This window comes from Choristoneura fumiferana, chromosome 10 (assembly GCF_025370935.1).
Source record: "Choristoneura fumiferana chromosome 10, NRCan_CFum_1, whole genome shotgun sequence".
Classification (NCBI taxonomy): Eukaryota; Metazoa; Arthropoda; class Insecta; order Lepidoptera; family Tortricidae; genus Choristoneura; species Choristoneura fumiferana.
Window position 1 is genome coordinate 19,343,950 of NC_133481.1, and position 16,259 is coordinate 19,360,208.

Consider the following 16,259-nt stretch of genomic DNA (forward strand, 5'->3'; position numbering starts at 1 on the left):
TCCGAGTGAGCATGGTATAAATACATAATTATAAAGCACTCGACTTATTTAAGACCGCTAAGTTTCAAGCACGCGTTGAAGTCTATTCAACGTGAACTCGTCCGCCTACTGAACTTGTGATTTATTGTGCTCATTTGTGTATTTATGTGTCACTTGTGTGAAAGGTATGTAAGTTGGGGTTTGTTTTAATACTTACCTTAACATTTTTAACCGATTATAGTCAATAGTATGGAAACAGCTTCCTGGTACTGTGTTTCCGAAGCGGTACAACTTAGGGAAATTGATGGATCTTTTACTCACTGAGATATATATATATCACATTTAGCTCCACTATATTAGTAGCTCGCAGAATGAAACGTAACATTATTGCCTTATTGCTCATTCATTTTCTCAAATCACTTTCATGCTTGTAACTTGTTGTTGTTGTTTTTTAAAAAAAATATGGCGCTGTCGATTGGAGGACAACTTTGCCAGTGTCTAGTAGGTTTTCCCGTTGTACGCTAAAAAAATCTAGAAAACGAAATATGAGACGTAATGGTGGATGAACGATGACAGCGCGAATCAATTGTAAAATAAACAAACTTGACAAGTGACATTGACGTGACACATACATAAGACTAAGAGAGGCGTCAAAAAATCCACTTGTTTTTTTTTGGATTAATATCGGTATTTTTTTGATAAATATCGCGAATAACAAATAGGCTAATTTTTAATCTAATTACTATTTTTATTCGGCACAACTCACGCAAATGGATCCGCGGCTAAAAACTAGTTGGAAAATTATCTAGGCATTGTAATTCACGCCCCAAAGTATTGCGCAAGCGCAGTAGGCCGCGCAAGCTATAGCCGAAGCATGCTAATGTCAGTATAACAGGGATAGCATAGTAATTTGGTCAATAGGTATTTGGTTTAGGTATATTTCTACACCTTATGCTGCTATTTACTCTTATACTACTTATAATTCTGTAGCAAATTTAAAGGTATAGTTTTCCATGTAAATTTGATATACTTAATTACCATCGTTTTTTTTCGGGGGGAGATTTGAATGAAAATTTGCACTTTAATGTTTAATATTTAGCAAACAGATCACTATATTGGAAAATCGTTAGTGAATAATCGTACCTCTAAGATTAGACGAGAAAAAAACACCCCCACTCTTCGTCTATGGGAGGTAGGTATACTTAAAAAAATTCGCTGTAGTTTTTTTACCATTTTGTCGGTATAGTTGCTACAGAGTATTTTGATAAATTTATAATATATCCGTGCTAAATTACACTTTCTAGCACTAATAGTCTCTGAGCAAAGCCACGGACGGACTGACAGACAGACATGGCGTAACTATAAGGGTTCTGTTTTTGCCATTTTGGCTACGGAACCCTAAAAACTCCGAGCAAAGCTCGGCTGTCCAGTTACTGCCCCTTTATTACGCGTAAGCATACATTTATGTACCTATCCATGTACATGTATGCAACCAAGTTGCTTTGGCATTTAAATTATAACTAGATCATTCGAAACAATTTTTTGTTCATCTAATTGACATCGCATTCCAGAGCTTTGACTACAAATGTACTCTAGTTTTATTGACCGAAGGCCTATTTTGCATGGCATTAATTTACTTCTAAGGCCGACTGGTAGCATAACCTGTTTTTTTGTACACTTAGATATTTAATTGGCAAGTAATAAAAACTGATACTTTGAGTGTTTAGCGTAAATTTGTAATACATTTGGCATTTATCTTATTTTGATAATATTAGGCAATGTCTAATTAATTAAGACGATTTGAAAGTGATGGCAGAGTTAGCACATTATTTAACAAGATTTAAAGTCTTGATAAATTTCGATACTTCTTAATGTAATTTCTTATATAACATTAATATAAACGCATTATTGAAAAGATACAATTGAAGTACTTATACTAAATTATCCTAAAAATAACTTAACTTATGTAATTTGGTTTGTTACGTGTTGACATTTTTTACATACCTAATACATAAACTGTAACCTGGGGCGTACTTGGTCTAATTAAGCAATGGGCCACTGGTAGAGCAAAAAAAATAGAATTAATCTGATCAAGCAATTGAATATGTTAGTATTTTTCTAGAAAACACAGATTTTTTACAACTTTCAAAATGTGTTTTCACAAATATTATATAAAAAATTGTCTTAAGTACTCTACAAATTGATTGCTTTGTTTAGTAGGTCTCAATGTATCTCTATACCAAATTTGAGCTAAATCGGTTTAGCGGTTTAAGCGAGAAGGAGTAATACAGACCGACAGATAGAGTTACTTTACGTTTATATTATTAGGTTAGATGGAATATGTGTGTCATGTGTGAGCTAAGTTTCATCCGATTCCGGCCGTCTCAAACAAACTGTCGTGTTATTTGAGGGTCTGTTCATTTTAAGTAACCCCTTTACTTTTTTTTCAGAATGAGTAATTCTGGGTTTTTCCTACTCAAAATTACGAGCATTATTGATTTGGATGAAAAAAATATATCTCAATCTCAATTTTCCATACTTTATGTAACTGTACGAAAAAAGCCGTAAAACTGATCAAAAAAGGGACACTTATTTTCTTCATTTAAATCAATAGTGCTAATGATTCTGACTAAGAACTAAAAGATATCTAATTCTGAAAAAAAAAAGTAACGGGTACACTTCAAAAAAGGCCTATTTGTTGGATTATAAGTACTAGCTCATGACCACGACCTCAACGTCAGTTATCGCGCGATGTTCCCTTGGGAACTGTGCATTTTTCCAGGATAAAAAGTAGCCTATGTCACTCTCTGGCCCATAAGCTATCTCAATGCCAAAAATCACGTCGATCCGTCGCTCTGTTTCGACGTGAAAGACGGACAAACATACAAACACACAGACACACACACTTTCACATTTATAATATTAGTATTTATACACGCTCAGTGCGTTGACCTTTACCAAATTGACATGAACAAGTAAATAGCCTTTGCAACACTTATAGGTAGCACCCACTATGTTGTAGCTATTATATTTATAAGTTTATAAGGCACTGTCCAAGGTTGTAGACATTCACCGGACAGTCTTTGTTATTTCCTTTTTATGACAAATACCGACGTTATATTTATTGATTGGCTTTTTAGATAATGACAATTAAAATCTGAAATGATCAAGGTGATGTCTCAGAAATTCACTGTCATTGTGTTGTTTAAGGAATAATTCGCTGATATAATACTCATCATCGTTATATTGCGGATCAAAAGACCGAATTTTATCATGCCTGAATCATGATGAACGGAAGATCGAATCATAAAACGTCGAATGTTTAAAATACCGGAATACGTTGGGCCAAAATATTAAAAAACCAACCAATTCTGATCCTGTGCCACCATAGTACTTCGTCACAGTATTTTATTTTTAATCGAATCACGCAAATGTCACGTCGTGAGGACAAGGTTTTAGGGTAGACTAGGAATTAACTTGATTGTCTGTAAATTTTATGATCGTAACTGAACTGACATTGGCCCAAGCCTTAAGGCCGCCATCAAGGGGAATAGTAATAATACATTTTTTGATTGAAAAATACCGTGAATTAACATTATTGAGATAGAAAACGACAACCGAAAAACAGACGGTGTCACAGGCAGCAACCAGTTTTTTCAAAAAATACTATTCAAAACAATGACCTTTATTGCACACCACATAATTATAATAACAAAACAGAAAACAGGTTCATAGAGAAAGTATTAAATAAGCAATAGCCTTACAGAGCGATCTCTGTCATGCAACTTTTTATACCGTGAAGAAAGTAATTACAAAATTTAATATTATAATAGGCCATAGCTAATCGTTAGTAGTTTTACTAGAATCTAACTCTTCCAAAACACCGAAGAAAACCACTAACACACTCGTATCTTTCAATCGCGTGCCAACATAATTCGGTCTTTCATCATCAAAAATATCAATTAATGCGTTACGCTACGCGCAGCGCAAGATCAAGGTCGCGTTGCGTTGCGTAACGCCTTGTTACTGTTCGTGTGACCGCGTTTTTGTAAGTCAGTCTGTCTTTGTGTAAAATAACAAATGGTACTAAAACGATTGTCGATATTGAAACGTTTGTATATTTATAGGGTTAAGTTTAGTAATAATAACTAGTTTTTTGCCTTACTTTATACTCCGAAATGCGAAATTCGAAGTTCCTGTCGTTCCGTCCCTCTCACGCTTATACTATTTAAAACGAGAGTAAGAGGGACGGTGCGATATGAACTTCGATTTTCAAATTTCGGAGTTGGCCCTTTGCTAACGCGTAAACTCTTGTAAATTTCATCTCTAAAACTAAAAGCCTTCGTTTTTGTCTTGTATCACCAATATGCAGTTTAGCTTAAATATGTAGAAATACTATTATTATTTTTAGAGCCTTTGCAAAAAGCATTTTTAAACGCGCCATCGACGCGCGTATTTATCGGTACGGTACAAACGCGATACGCACGCGAGTTGTACGGATAGAAAACGCGCTGTGGACGCGACTGGGGCTCAAAAAACTATGATTTTATTGAAATTTGGCGCTATCTTTTGACGAAAGGTTTTGTTACTTCTTTCGATGTCAAGTAACATCGAGCGTTGGCTCTGTCACCCAGGTACAGCAACGAAAGTGTAAGATAATACAGTCAGCAGCAGAAGTGGACAAGCCGTTACGGTGCTCAAAATGAACTACACGTATCTTTACTGCCAAGGTAATAAGAGTGTTTAGATCATTTTGATCACCACAACTGCTCATATACTTCTGCTGCTGACTGTACATAGATATTATTAACGTATTGTTTTCTAGATTTAGTGGGCGATGTGGTTTGTGAGGTTGAAATATTATAGCGTTTCTCGTTCTAATTTTGCAAACGGTGTTCGTTTGTTTCAATCTCGATCTCACTTTAACTATACTTGGTTTGGATAAGCATTTAACTAAATGTAAACAAACTTCAGTCATAGTAAAAGAGGAGAAGTAAGTTCACTACAAACAAAAGTACCTACATCGCGCAGCTTAAATGTGTGCGCGCCGGTACGCACGCACCCGCCGCACGCACACACCGATAATTTAAGGAGGATTTTTTTTTACAGGCATTCTTCCTAGCGGGGCTAGCGCTGGCGACAGCCCAAGGCCCGACCACAACCCCAGTGCCTATACTGAAACAGATCAACAAACAGAACGACGATGGCTCCTACAGCTTCGGCTACGAAGCAGCTGACGGCTCCTTCAAGATAGAGACGAAGTATCCTAATGGAGATGTCGCGGGGAAATATGGATATGTGGACGAGAGCGGGAAGCTGAGAGAGATATCCTACGGGGCGAGCAGCAAGAGAGGGTTCGAGCCGCAAGGTGAGTGGAGCTGGGCAGAGGCATAGGCGTGTATCGGGTCAATGAGAGCTATCACGTACGAATTCGGCGCTAGAGGCGCTAGTGTAGCGAGAGTTCTCTGAAATGTCAAATGTCACTGATTTTGGGTGAGCTACGCGGGTTTATTTATAATTGACAAGATTTCATATTTCTAAGACTATAATTTGATTAGTTCTCTGTATTCTGTTGGGAAAGAGAAAGACGCTGATATTTTTAAAATTTCGCTGCGATTATGAATTAATTTATTACAATTATTTTAAAATGTCTTATTCTAAAAGGCATAACTCCAAAACTACCACACAATAGATTCATTACTTTGTCTAGTCTCTATTAAAAAAAAGATCATGTAAATCTGATGTAGAAGTTGTCAAAATTATGATAGCTCCTTTTTCTGGTGAAAAAGGCAAAGGAAACATATCTATTCTGTGGTACTTAGTTTTGGCAAATTCAGACTTTTTTTTGTATTTTCTTAAATATGGAGAAATAAATTATAATAAATATTTTCCCATGTTCATGAGTCAAAACTCTTTCAATTCCTGTAGTAATTTACAGGTGTTAAAAAAATGAAAACTTGTCAATTAGAATAGTTTTGTGAATATTTTGCAATACTTGAAATTTAAGGTATTTAAATATGATGTACCTAAATGTAAATTAGAGCGCTTGGGCTGTAGTTCCCACGTGAGCCCAATGTAGATTGGGAACTTCTAGCATCATTGAATTGCTTCGCAGGTTTGTGTAGGTTTCCTCGCCACGTTTACCCTTTACTGTAAAGCTCGAGGTAAATTTTCAATGTATAATTTCGAAAACTCAGGGGTGCAAGCCCGGGGTCGAACCCACGACTCTCTGCTTGAGAGGCCATAGCTCAAACCATTAGACCACCACGGCTTCATATAAAAAAAACCGTTATTTACATAAAAAGATATAGCATAGTAACAGATATATGTCATATCATACGTAATATACACAAATTACTATTAAAACCCGTTCTACGCAGCATACAATAAAACAGAAATTTCTCACCTCAACAGTTTCCGAAAATTCCCAAAACATACAAAAGAACTGTTTAATATTAATAAGTTACAAGTTTATTTTTGAACAATGTGATTGGCCGTTAAGTTACGAACTTAACTACTTACTTATTACATAAGGATGCGTATATGATAACTCATTAACCTTCTTTTTGAAAATGAGGAAAAGTAGGTAAAGCGTGACAAACAACCGTACGCAATGAGTTAATGAGAAATATGAATGAATTAGCGACTCTGTCTGCGTATAATTCGTTTATCGCTATCCCGCAGGAACTTTGCAATTTTCCAGGATAAAAACTATCCTATGTCCTTCCCCGGGACTCGAACTATCTGTATACCTAGTGAATTTCATCGAATCAGTTCAGCAGCTTAGACATGATGAGGTAACAAATAAGCAGACTTACAAACTTTCACATTTATTATACTTAATACATATACATAAGTGGTATTTTAAATATGTAATAAATTCTACAGCTACACCATAGACGCTTGGTGGAATAACATTGGCAAGTGCTTAAACTACAAATTTCAATTATTTTTTCGAGTCCTTGACAGGTTTCTCTATACCTATAGGTTAGCACCACAACGACAAACCGTTTGTTTTGCGGGTATCCATGGGCAGTGGTGCTTACGTACTATCTAGTTACCCACTTGCTCGTTTTCCACCCTATTGATAAACACTGCTGAACTTAGCTATGTTCTTTAGCCGGTCTTACGTTGAGGACCACTGCACGCCACTGAGAACAATTATATAATTTTACTATTATTCAAAGAAACCAATAAGATAGAGTAAAAGTACAACTAAACATGAAGTAAACAAACCCTGACATAACGAAAATAAAACACACTTTTTGAATAAATTTTACTTACCTCATTTAATTTTAATGACCAAAAATAAATTCACAACCTTTTGTCCACCCAAATTACGGTATCACAGTAATTTTGTATTATAAATTCAAAAAAATTGACACAATGTCGCGATGAAATTTCAAAACGTCAGAGCATCAAAGCCAAAAAAGTTGCGGACGCTAGGTGGCGCTGATGTCGTGCACAGAGCCAATAAGGATAACTACGGCCCAAGTCTCATTTCGAGAGCCTGTAACCTGCACTGGGACGTATAAAGGTCGAAATACGATATCAAAAATACCATCTTAAGAGTCCACCCACGCCAAACGGCGCGAGCGGTTTTGTACCTCACCCCCGCGACCCCTCTGAGATAGATCGCGTGCAACCGCGATTTGTTCGTAGGAGTTATGTGATAGCAACGCGTTTTCGCGCGCAGCGCGGCGAAATACGGTACCGCTAAAGTTTTTCAGAAATGTCAAAACGATCGTTTGTTATGGAGTTTGTATTGAATTATTTCTTAAAATTACGCTAGAATAATTTTATCAGAAAATTAAGTTAAACTCTATCCTCTTCTCTAGGTCAACGAGAATCATACACCAGTTTTTAAAATTATTCTTATGAAAAAAGTACTTAACATCTTGTTACAAGTTACACTGGATGGCACTGACCGTGCAGCATTTATGGTTGTTACCAAACATGTAAACAAACATTAACGCAGTAACTAGGGCGTAGTTACAACATTTTATACTTGTGCTAATAGTATGTGCGTGTGTGGTAATCGATATAGTATCGATCTCATTGGTATGCTGGTACACAGTGGTTGACGTTTCTAGCCGTTACGAGTAACGAATAATGGTAGTTGTGTAACTAACATCGTATCTGAGGAGTAAAGTAAGACAGGTGTATACAGGTGGCTCATTTAGATCGGTCAGTATGGGGAAGTCTGAAACTATAAGACATACGAAGAGCTGTTCTTAGGAACCATGTCTTCGATTTTAGTAACAAGAAAAACTGCATTCATACATTTAAAATAACACTTGGACTCAGTACGGGAATAGAACCCAGTCGTTTTGAAAAATAAAATGTAAGTACATTATTTCTATTTAGATATCGGTAGTGTAGGTAGGTTTGCAGTTTTGCAGGTGGTAGGACCTTGTGCAAGGTCCGCCCGGATTGCTACCACCATCTTGCTCGCTAATCCTGCCGTGAAGCAGCAGTGCTTGCACTGTTGTGTTTCGGCGTGGAGAGTAAGACAGCCAGTGAAATTACTGGCACTTGAGGTATCCCATCTTAGGCCTCTAGGTTGGCAACGCGTCTGCAATACAATGGTGTTGCAGATGTTTATGGGCGGTGGTGATCTCTTACCATCAGGAGACCCACTTGCTCGTTTGCCATCCAGTCGAATAAAAAAAAAGGTCATAAGCAATAAATGTTACTATGAAACATGGTATATAGAATGAATAAAATGCGTTGTATTTGATATTCTTTAATAATGTAAGTTTTATTTTTCAAAACGTCCGGGTTCGATTCCCGAGCTGAGTATAGTTTTTTAAAATGTATATATGCAGTTTTTCTTGTTATTAAAATCGATGACATGGTTCCTAAGAACAGATCTTCGTAAGTCGTATAGTTTCAGAGTTTCCCATACTGACCGATCTAAATGAGCCACTCTGTATATACTTCGTTTTTTTAGCATTAGAAAGAAGGTAAGCGATCTTGACGTCTTATTATTGAAAAACACTTTTGAAAAATAAATCACAGCAAATATGTAACAATAAGCAGGACATATGATAATTTACATGCTTTTGGTGTCATAAGTAATAGTTATTGTTTGTTTCTGTGTTAGTTTTGTTTTTTTAAACGTTATCCAATAAAAAGATTCGCCAAGATTGTTTACCCTTTTTCAAATGCTAAAAAAACGTAGATATGTGTATGGTGGCCGAGTGGTTTGACCTATTGCCTCTCAAGCAGGGGGTCGTGAGTTCGAACCCATGCTCGCACCTCTGAGTTTTTCCATTTGAAATTTGCCATGAGCTTTACGGTGAAGGAAAACATTGTGAGGAAATCTGCACATACCGGCAGATAAATTTAATGATGTGTGTGAAGTTTTCAAGTCGCACTGGGCCTTAGGGCCTTGTTTGCCATCGAAACTCACTTAGCATAACATAATATCGCATAAACTTTTTTAGCAGAATAATTGCTTCGCATAAAATGTACTTGGCATAAGTCATTTCGCATAATTTCCCATTAGGAAACCGCACCATTTTCCCAAGAAAACCCTCAAGCAGAAACGAATTGCTAACAGAAAAGTAGATTAGGTTAGATTAGAACTGCGATTTCAGAAAGAAACGAGCTGATACCAGGGGGCCTACTACAAAATTCAAAAAACGAAGTTCGTATCGTATCGTAATAAACGTTTTTATCTATCTATCTATCGTTCCGTCCCTCCTACTCTCATATAAAATAATAACGCGTGTATTTTTGATCCTACCTCGAACTGTAACCAGACGAAGATTTAAGTACTGTGAACCGTTATAAATAAAAAAATAAAAATAAAATAAATAAATATCACGGGACAATTCACACCAATTGACCTAGTCCCAAAGTAAGCTTAGCAAAGCTTGTGTTATGGGTACTAAGCAACGGATAAATATAATTATATAGATAGATACATACTTAAATACATAGTAAACACCCAAGACCCGAGAACAAACATTCGTATTTTTCATACAAATATCTGCCCCGACACGGGAATCGAACCCGGGACCTCAAGCTTCGTAGTCAGGTTCTCTAACCACTAGACCATCTGGTCGTTATCAAAGCCAATTGTTAATTTAAAATTAACTACCAGAGCGTAATTAATTTTTGAAATATTTTCGAGCAGCAATGTAATGCGTACAATAATTTTCTACGAGAGAGAAACGTTCTGCGACAGCTGTCAGTCAACAAGTGCGACGTTTTGAATAAAGCAGTTTGCTATTTAATTTTGTAAGGAAAATAATAATATTTTTTTTTTTTACTAAAACTTAATAAAATGTTCACTGACTACCCTAAAAGTTTGAGGTGGTATCAAAAATACACGCAAGCGGCAGCGGGACGGCAAAAACCGAAGTTCGAATTATGAACTTCGTAGTATAGGGCCTGCAAAGTAGGTTGTTACTATTGTATTGTATTGTATTGTAATAATTCAATAAGTAAAAAAAACTTGTACACTCTGGGCTGAAATAAACAGTAAATTTCAATCAAGGCCACATTAATTAATTTTACCTTCACGCCCTGAAAAACTTTACTTACTAAGCACAAGATTTCGAAATACTAAACTGAATGAATTTTATCACGAAAGTTGCATCAGCTTATTTTAATCAACACCTTTTAGATGTAGCGTAAATGATTGACTTAATTAATTATAAAAACCAAGAGCGTGACTCTAAAGCTGCATTTCCACCGATAATGTGTGAGGATGTGTTGCGAGGGGTGTGCTTTTCATTAACCAATAGAAACGCTTTATTTACCTCGCCTCGCACAGCACATCTCTGGTGGAAACAGCTGAGCGGAGCGAGGCGAGGTAAATGAAGCGTTTCTATTGGTTAATGAAAAAAACCGGCCAAGAGCGTGTCGGACACGCCCAAAATAGGGTTCCGTAGCCATTACGAAAAAATTAAGTAATATTTTTCTAAGGATTTCATATTTTATACGGAATCTTCCAAGTTTAGGTATATTTTATACCTTAGGCTGCTATTTACTCTTAAACTACTAATAATTCTCAAGCAATCTTAGCCGCTATAATTTTCCTTGTAAATTTGATATAATTATTTACTACCATTCTGAATTTTTTCAAATTTTTTCACCCAACAGTTTAGATTTTAGAAGGGGGACGACGCTCGATTTCAATGAAAATTTGCATTTTAAAGTTGAATATTTCGCAAACAGATCACTGAATAGAAAAATTGTCTTGACAACCCCCCAATGGTTTAAAAATACCTATCCAACGATACCCCACAATATAGTCTATGGGAGGTAACCTAAAAAAAAAAAAAAAATTTTTTTGTACCACTTTGTCGGCGTTACTGATATGTATTGTTACGGCGGTGGGTTAGGTGGAAACTTTGATCGTGCTTTTCGACACATTGGAGGCGTTTTCAGTAGGCTGGAATACTGTTTCAGGCCGTTTCAGAGGATGCTCTATCACATATTAGTTTATCAAAATTTCACCCAAGTTACCGTTGTTTTCAGGCGCCTGAAACATGTTTTCAGTCCGTTTCAGGCCACCCTCTATCCGATGACGCCATAACCTGAAACCCGTTTTCAGGCGTTTTCAGGACCCCTTATGGGCCTCTGAAGTACATTTCAGTATATGGCGAAATTTTCCATAGGAGTGAAAGAGATAGCACGATTAGAAAGAGACAGCTATACTGAGAACATTCGAGAAGGTGTGTGACAAGGATAGCCTATATGTGTGAGAGAAACAGACTGATGATCCTGTTTCCGGAATATTCTAGTAACTGTGTGAGAGAGATAGCACATGAAAGAGACAGACCCTCTACTCGTTTCTGGAACATTCGAGATGTAGGTATGACGTCCTAGCTGGACTGTTCTCGAACTTTGTGGACCGATTCACCGGGGGTATATAAGCCGGGTGAGGTTGCGGCGGAGGACAGTTTCGAATGCGATACCGAGCGATAAACATCGAAGAGAATCAAAGCGACTTGTAAGTGAGTTTTAGAGTGCGAAATTACTGTGAACTGTTTTTAAGTGTTTTGTAAAGTTAAGTAACAGTGTGAAATAAATCCTACTCTTATCATCGGTGTTAAAAGTGCTTTTCAATCACGAACCCACCCCACGAACGTAACAGTATATTCATGTCAAATTACAGCTTTCTAGTACTAACGGTCTCTGAGCTTACCCGCGGACAGACAGACGGACAGACATAGCGAAACTATAAGGGTTCCTAGGTGACTACGGAACCTTAAAAACGTGTTAAAAAAAGGCTGATTTTAAAGTTTTTTTTTCTCGAGCATAATTTTTTCAATCATCATTTGTACCCCCTTCCAGGAGCGGGCATCGTGGTCCCCCCACCAAGCGTGAGCGACCCCACCTCGCACAACGCCCTCACCGAGGGCCAAGAAGACGACGGACAGTACCGAGAAGACCCGAAAATCTACGAAGACCCGAAGTACAACGGTCGAGCGCAGTCCCGCCCTAGCGCCATCCGGCAGTTCCTCAAACCATCCCAACCGGAGCCTCAGTACCAAGAATACCAACAACCCCAACAAAATTACCAGCAACCTGAGCAGAACTACCAGCAACCTCAGTACCAGCAAGCTCGCCAACAACCCGCATTCCGTTCTAACCCAATTTATTCTCAGCAGACCAATCTCTTCAGTCAGTCCCCTCAGCAGTTCCCTCAAGAGCGTCCTCAGAGCCAAATCTACCACCAACAACCTCAGTTCTCGTACCAATCGTTTACTCCTCAGTACAACCAGCACCAGCAGTACCAACCTCAAAGTTATCAGCAGAATTACAATCCCTTCTCAGGTCATCCTGCGCAGAATTTCGACCCTAACACTGGGTCGTACACCATCGACTTTACTGGTTAGATTTTGTTCTCTGTAGACTTATTTTGTACGGGAGCGCCATAGTTCGCATACTTTTCGCTAGTAATACCGTAATGAATGTCCGAAAGATCGTATGTCATAATTTTTTCCCTCTGAAACCTTAAATTTTTCTGATATTTGTAAATAGTCATCCTTTAAAAAACTATGGGTTAGGTTAACAATTATTGGATTCAGAGAAAAAAGAGTTATGACAAACGTTAATTCCGACAAACATTACATTCGGACTTTCAAAAAGTATGCGAGTCTATGGACGGTTAAATTAGGATGAATTACTTTTGCTACAAGCGCCTAGCATGGTAATGTATATAATTATTTTATTGCTAGCATAAACCACAAGAAGTTAAAGTCAGTAAGGATTATTGGAGACTTCGCAAAATATAACTAGAAAAAGTGCAATAAGTTGAGCAAGAAAACGTACCTACAGATTTTTATTTAAATTAGACCCAATGAGGAAAGTATGAAACGTACAAAAAAGGAATTATTTTGGACATTGAATTTTGTACTTATTGAAAATTCTCTAAAAGTATCTTACTGACGAAACCATTTGTGATTCATGCGAGCCTGTTTACAGGAATAGTAAATAATTTTATGTAGCATATTGCCCTGAAGATTATTTTCTATTTTTGTTTTGTTATAGTGTACCCAAAGCGAAACGAACGATTTTTATATTTTTTGTAATTAGTACTAGTCAATATGATTGAATACGATTGTAGAATATAAGATGAACCAGATACCGTGAACGTCTATTATTAAAGACATTAATATTACTCTCAGAGAAAACAATGATTTGGTAATCAATCCCAAAAGTATTTTTATCAAATTGAATGTTGAAAAATCTACAACTGTTTTGGAAAAACCTCTGTTAAGAATAATCCGGCAATAAACTGAACAATTTATAATGTATTTTTTTATCGATTCCATTGATATACCTACACACTTCTCAGAGTAGGTAGGTAGGCAATAAAAGTAGCGCGGTTATACTGGTTTAGTGTATATTCTATGTGAAAAGGTATGAAGGTGTAAGTTGGCTTTAATTTAATATTGTGACTAATTTCACTAAAACTACCATACATGTAATATAATACCTATAGATATGTCACCAAACAAATGTCAATTCTCTTTCGAGTTCGAGTCGAGTCTTTCTTCTTTCCAGCCTGGGTTACTATTTAATATTTGCACAAGCAGGACGCAGAACGTGAACGAAATTCTATCTCACACGTGTAAAGATGCGCTTTAGTACATTGACGCGGAGCGTGCAGAATCGACCAATCATATTATTTGTAATTCTTATCTTATTTCCACTAGAGATGCAACGGATTATGGTTTGGTCAGTAAACAGATATTCACCCAAACATTCGGCCTACCTAACGGCTAAATATCTGATAATTCGGCCGGCAATACAGGTATCATCAGCCAAATAAGTAGTCTATCAGTTTTTAAACAAGTTCCTATCAAATAATTTATCGAATCAGGCGTTCCTTTGCGGAGGTCATATCAATGAACTAAAATAATTTCCTTGCTCACCCGCGACCTTACGATAGCTAAGCTTATGCAAAATATGCGTATTCATGCAGCAGTTCCTCACCTCCACACTGTAAGAACACACACAAATCACACAAACCATCAAATGAATATGTCGCTAAAGTCGAACTTTCAAGTTGACATCACGTCTATTGGCATTATTGTTTTATCACATGAAAACGATTATCAACTTTAGGGTGGTAGACTTTCGGATGATGGTACATCTAGAGTCTCCGCTCTGCTTAGCTTCATTGAGAAGCGCACCTTAACTCGCACAATGCAAAGTTAACCGCCGTTAGCTCGCCCCGTAGTACGACTTTGTCTTAGCAAGCCATCATCGTATTCATCGAGGAAGTCACTGGAGCGTTTAATGTGAAAAGGTTGTTACTGTGGCTTCACGGTACGGCTGTTTATTAAGTATGTAGCGACTTTGCTTGTAGATATCCGGGTCGACTAAGAGGACATATAAACTAAATAAACACAAAATATTATCTTGCTAATAATTTAATAATAACTAATGAAATAATTAAATTATAGCACGCGTTTGTTTACATTTATGTATCCTAGCTATCAATTAAGCAGTCAAAATTAAAATACTTTGTGTAATATTATTTTATAAATTATTTGTTATTTTGGTGTATTTTTAGCTTAGAAATACAAATGTACATATACATGTAAGGTAAACTGCCCTATTATTGACATCTTTTAACATAGTAGTTTCTTAGGGTGCCCGTCCATGTAAGCAACTGGGAGCGGAGGCTGCAGAATTCTACAACTGAAACCGACAAATCGGACATTAATTTGTTAACTAAGTAATATGATTGGTGGATTCTGCAGTCTTCGTTTCCCTTTACTTTGCATTACCTGCATTTCACATAAAAATTGAGATTGTTGCAAGAAAAGTTATAAAAGGTGTAGGTAGTTGTACAGTCAACTACAAAAAATATCGATATGTCAAAAGATACAAAAATGTGGGAGTACACATTTACGCATATTTAAATCATTCACGTATAGACCTTAATATTAAGTCAATAAAGTCGTACATATATATTTTTGTAACTTTGGCTACATCGACCTTTTTCTAGTTGACTGTTGGACGCTAACTTCGTTTCCACAGAATAATGATTTTACTTTTTACAAGTTTTAATTTACTGTTGCTTTCAAGTGTATGTAAGTAATCTTCAAAGTTAGCAATCCATTTTACACCTACTGTTAATGATGGGATTTGAAATAATATGTAGATAACAATTTAATGTAGTCAACAAAAAGTGTTTACAGTCAACAAAAAAACTTATAATTTGTGTGAGGTTTACCCTACAAGAAACTTTTACTAGTATCTTAATTTTACACGTATATTTTCACGATATACACTGTAGATAATGCTAATAAAAAAACTACTAACAATTCATGTAACCGACTTATGTAATAAATAACCAATATTTAATATTCTAGCCCTTGCGTGATTGCAAAATGGCTGCCACGTGCGATGATTGTAAATATCGATTAAATAAATGTTACGTATACATGTACTTTTCTTTTCCTTGCAGACAGTGAAAGCTATAGTCAATGAGGGCTATCGCGTATGAATTCGCCACTAGAGGCGCTAGTGTAGCGTGAGGTCTCCGAAATGTCAAATCTCATAGTTTTTGGGTGAGCTACGCGGCTTTATTTATAATTAGAATAATTTTATGAATATTTTGCAATATCTGAAATTAATTATGGCAAATATGCGTTCCGGGGCAATGAATGTCTGTGTTTTAAAACAGTTTTGTCTTTTGGAAACCTTTGTCCTCCCTTTTTTCCGAACAAAACGGGGACTATGCAACACTGTGGCATGCTCGATATTTTTATGGTACGGTTTTAAGGTTAAACTTTGTTTTCACG

The 16,259-nt window shown here is 36.6% G+C and overlaps 1 protein-coding gene across 1 annotated transcript in view; it reads left to right on the forward strand.

Annotated features, from left to right (window-relative positions):
* Positions 1 to 13,753, forward strand: part of LOC141432266 (uncharacterized) — a gene marked incomplete in the record, with an annotated part of 28,974 nt that extends 15,221 nt beyond the window's left edge. The window contains 1 exon segment of the mRNA XM_074093814.1: positions 12,552 to 13,753. Within this exon segment, the coding sequence (XP_073949915.1) occupies positions 12,552 to 12,836 (285 nt within the window).
* Positions 13,754 to 16,259: the final 2,506 nt, after the last annotated feature.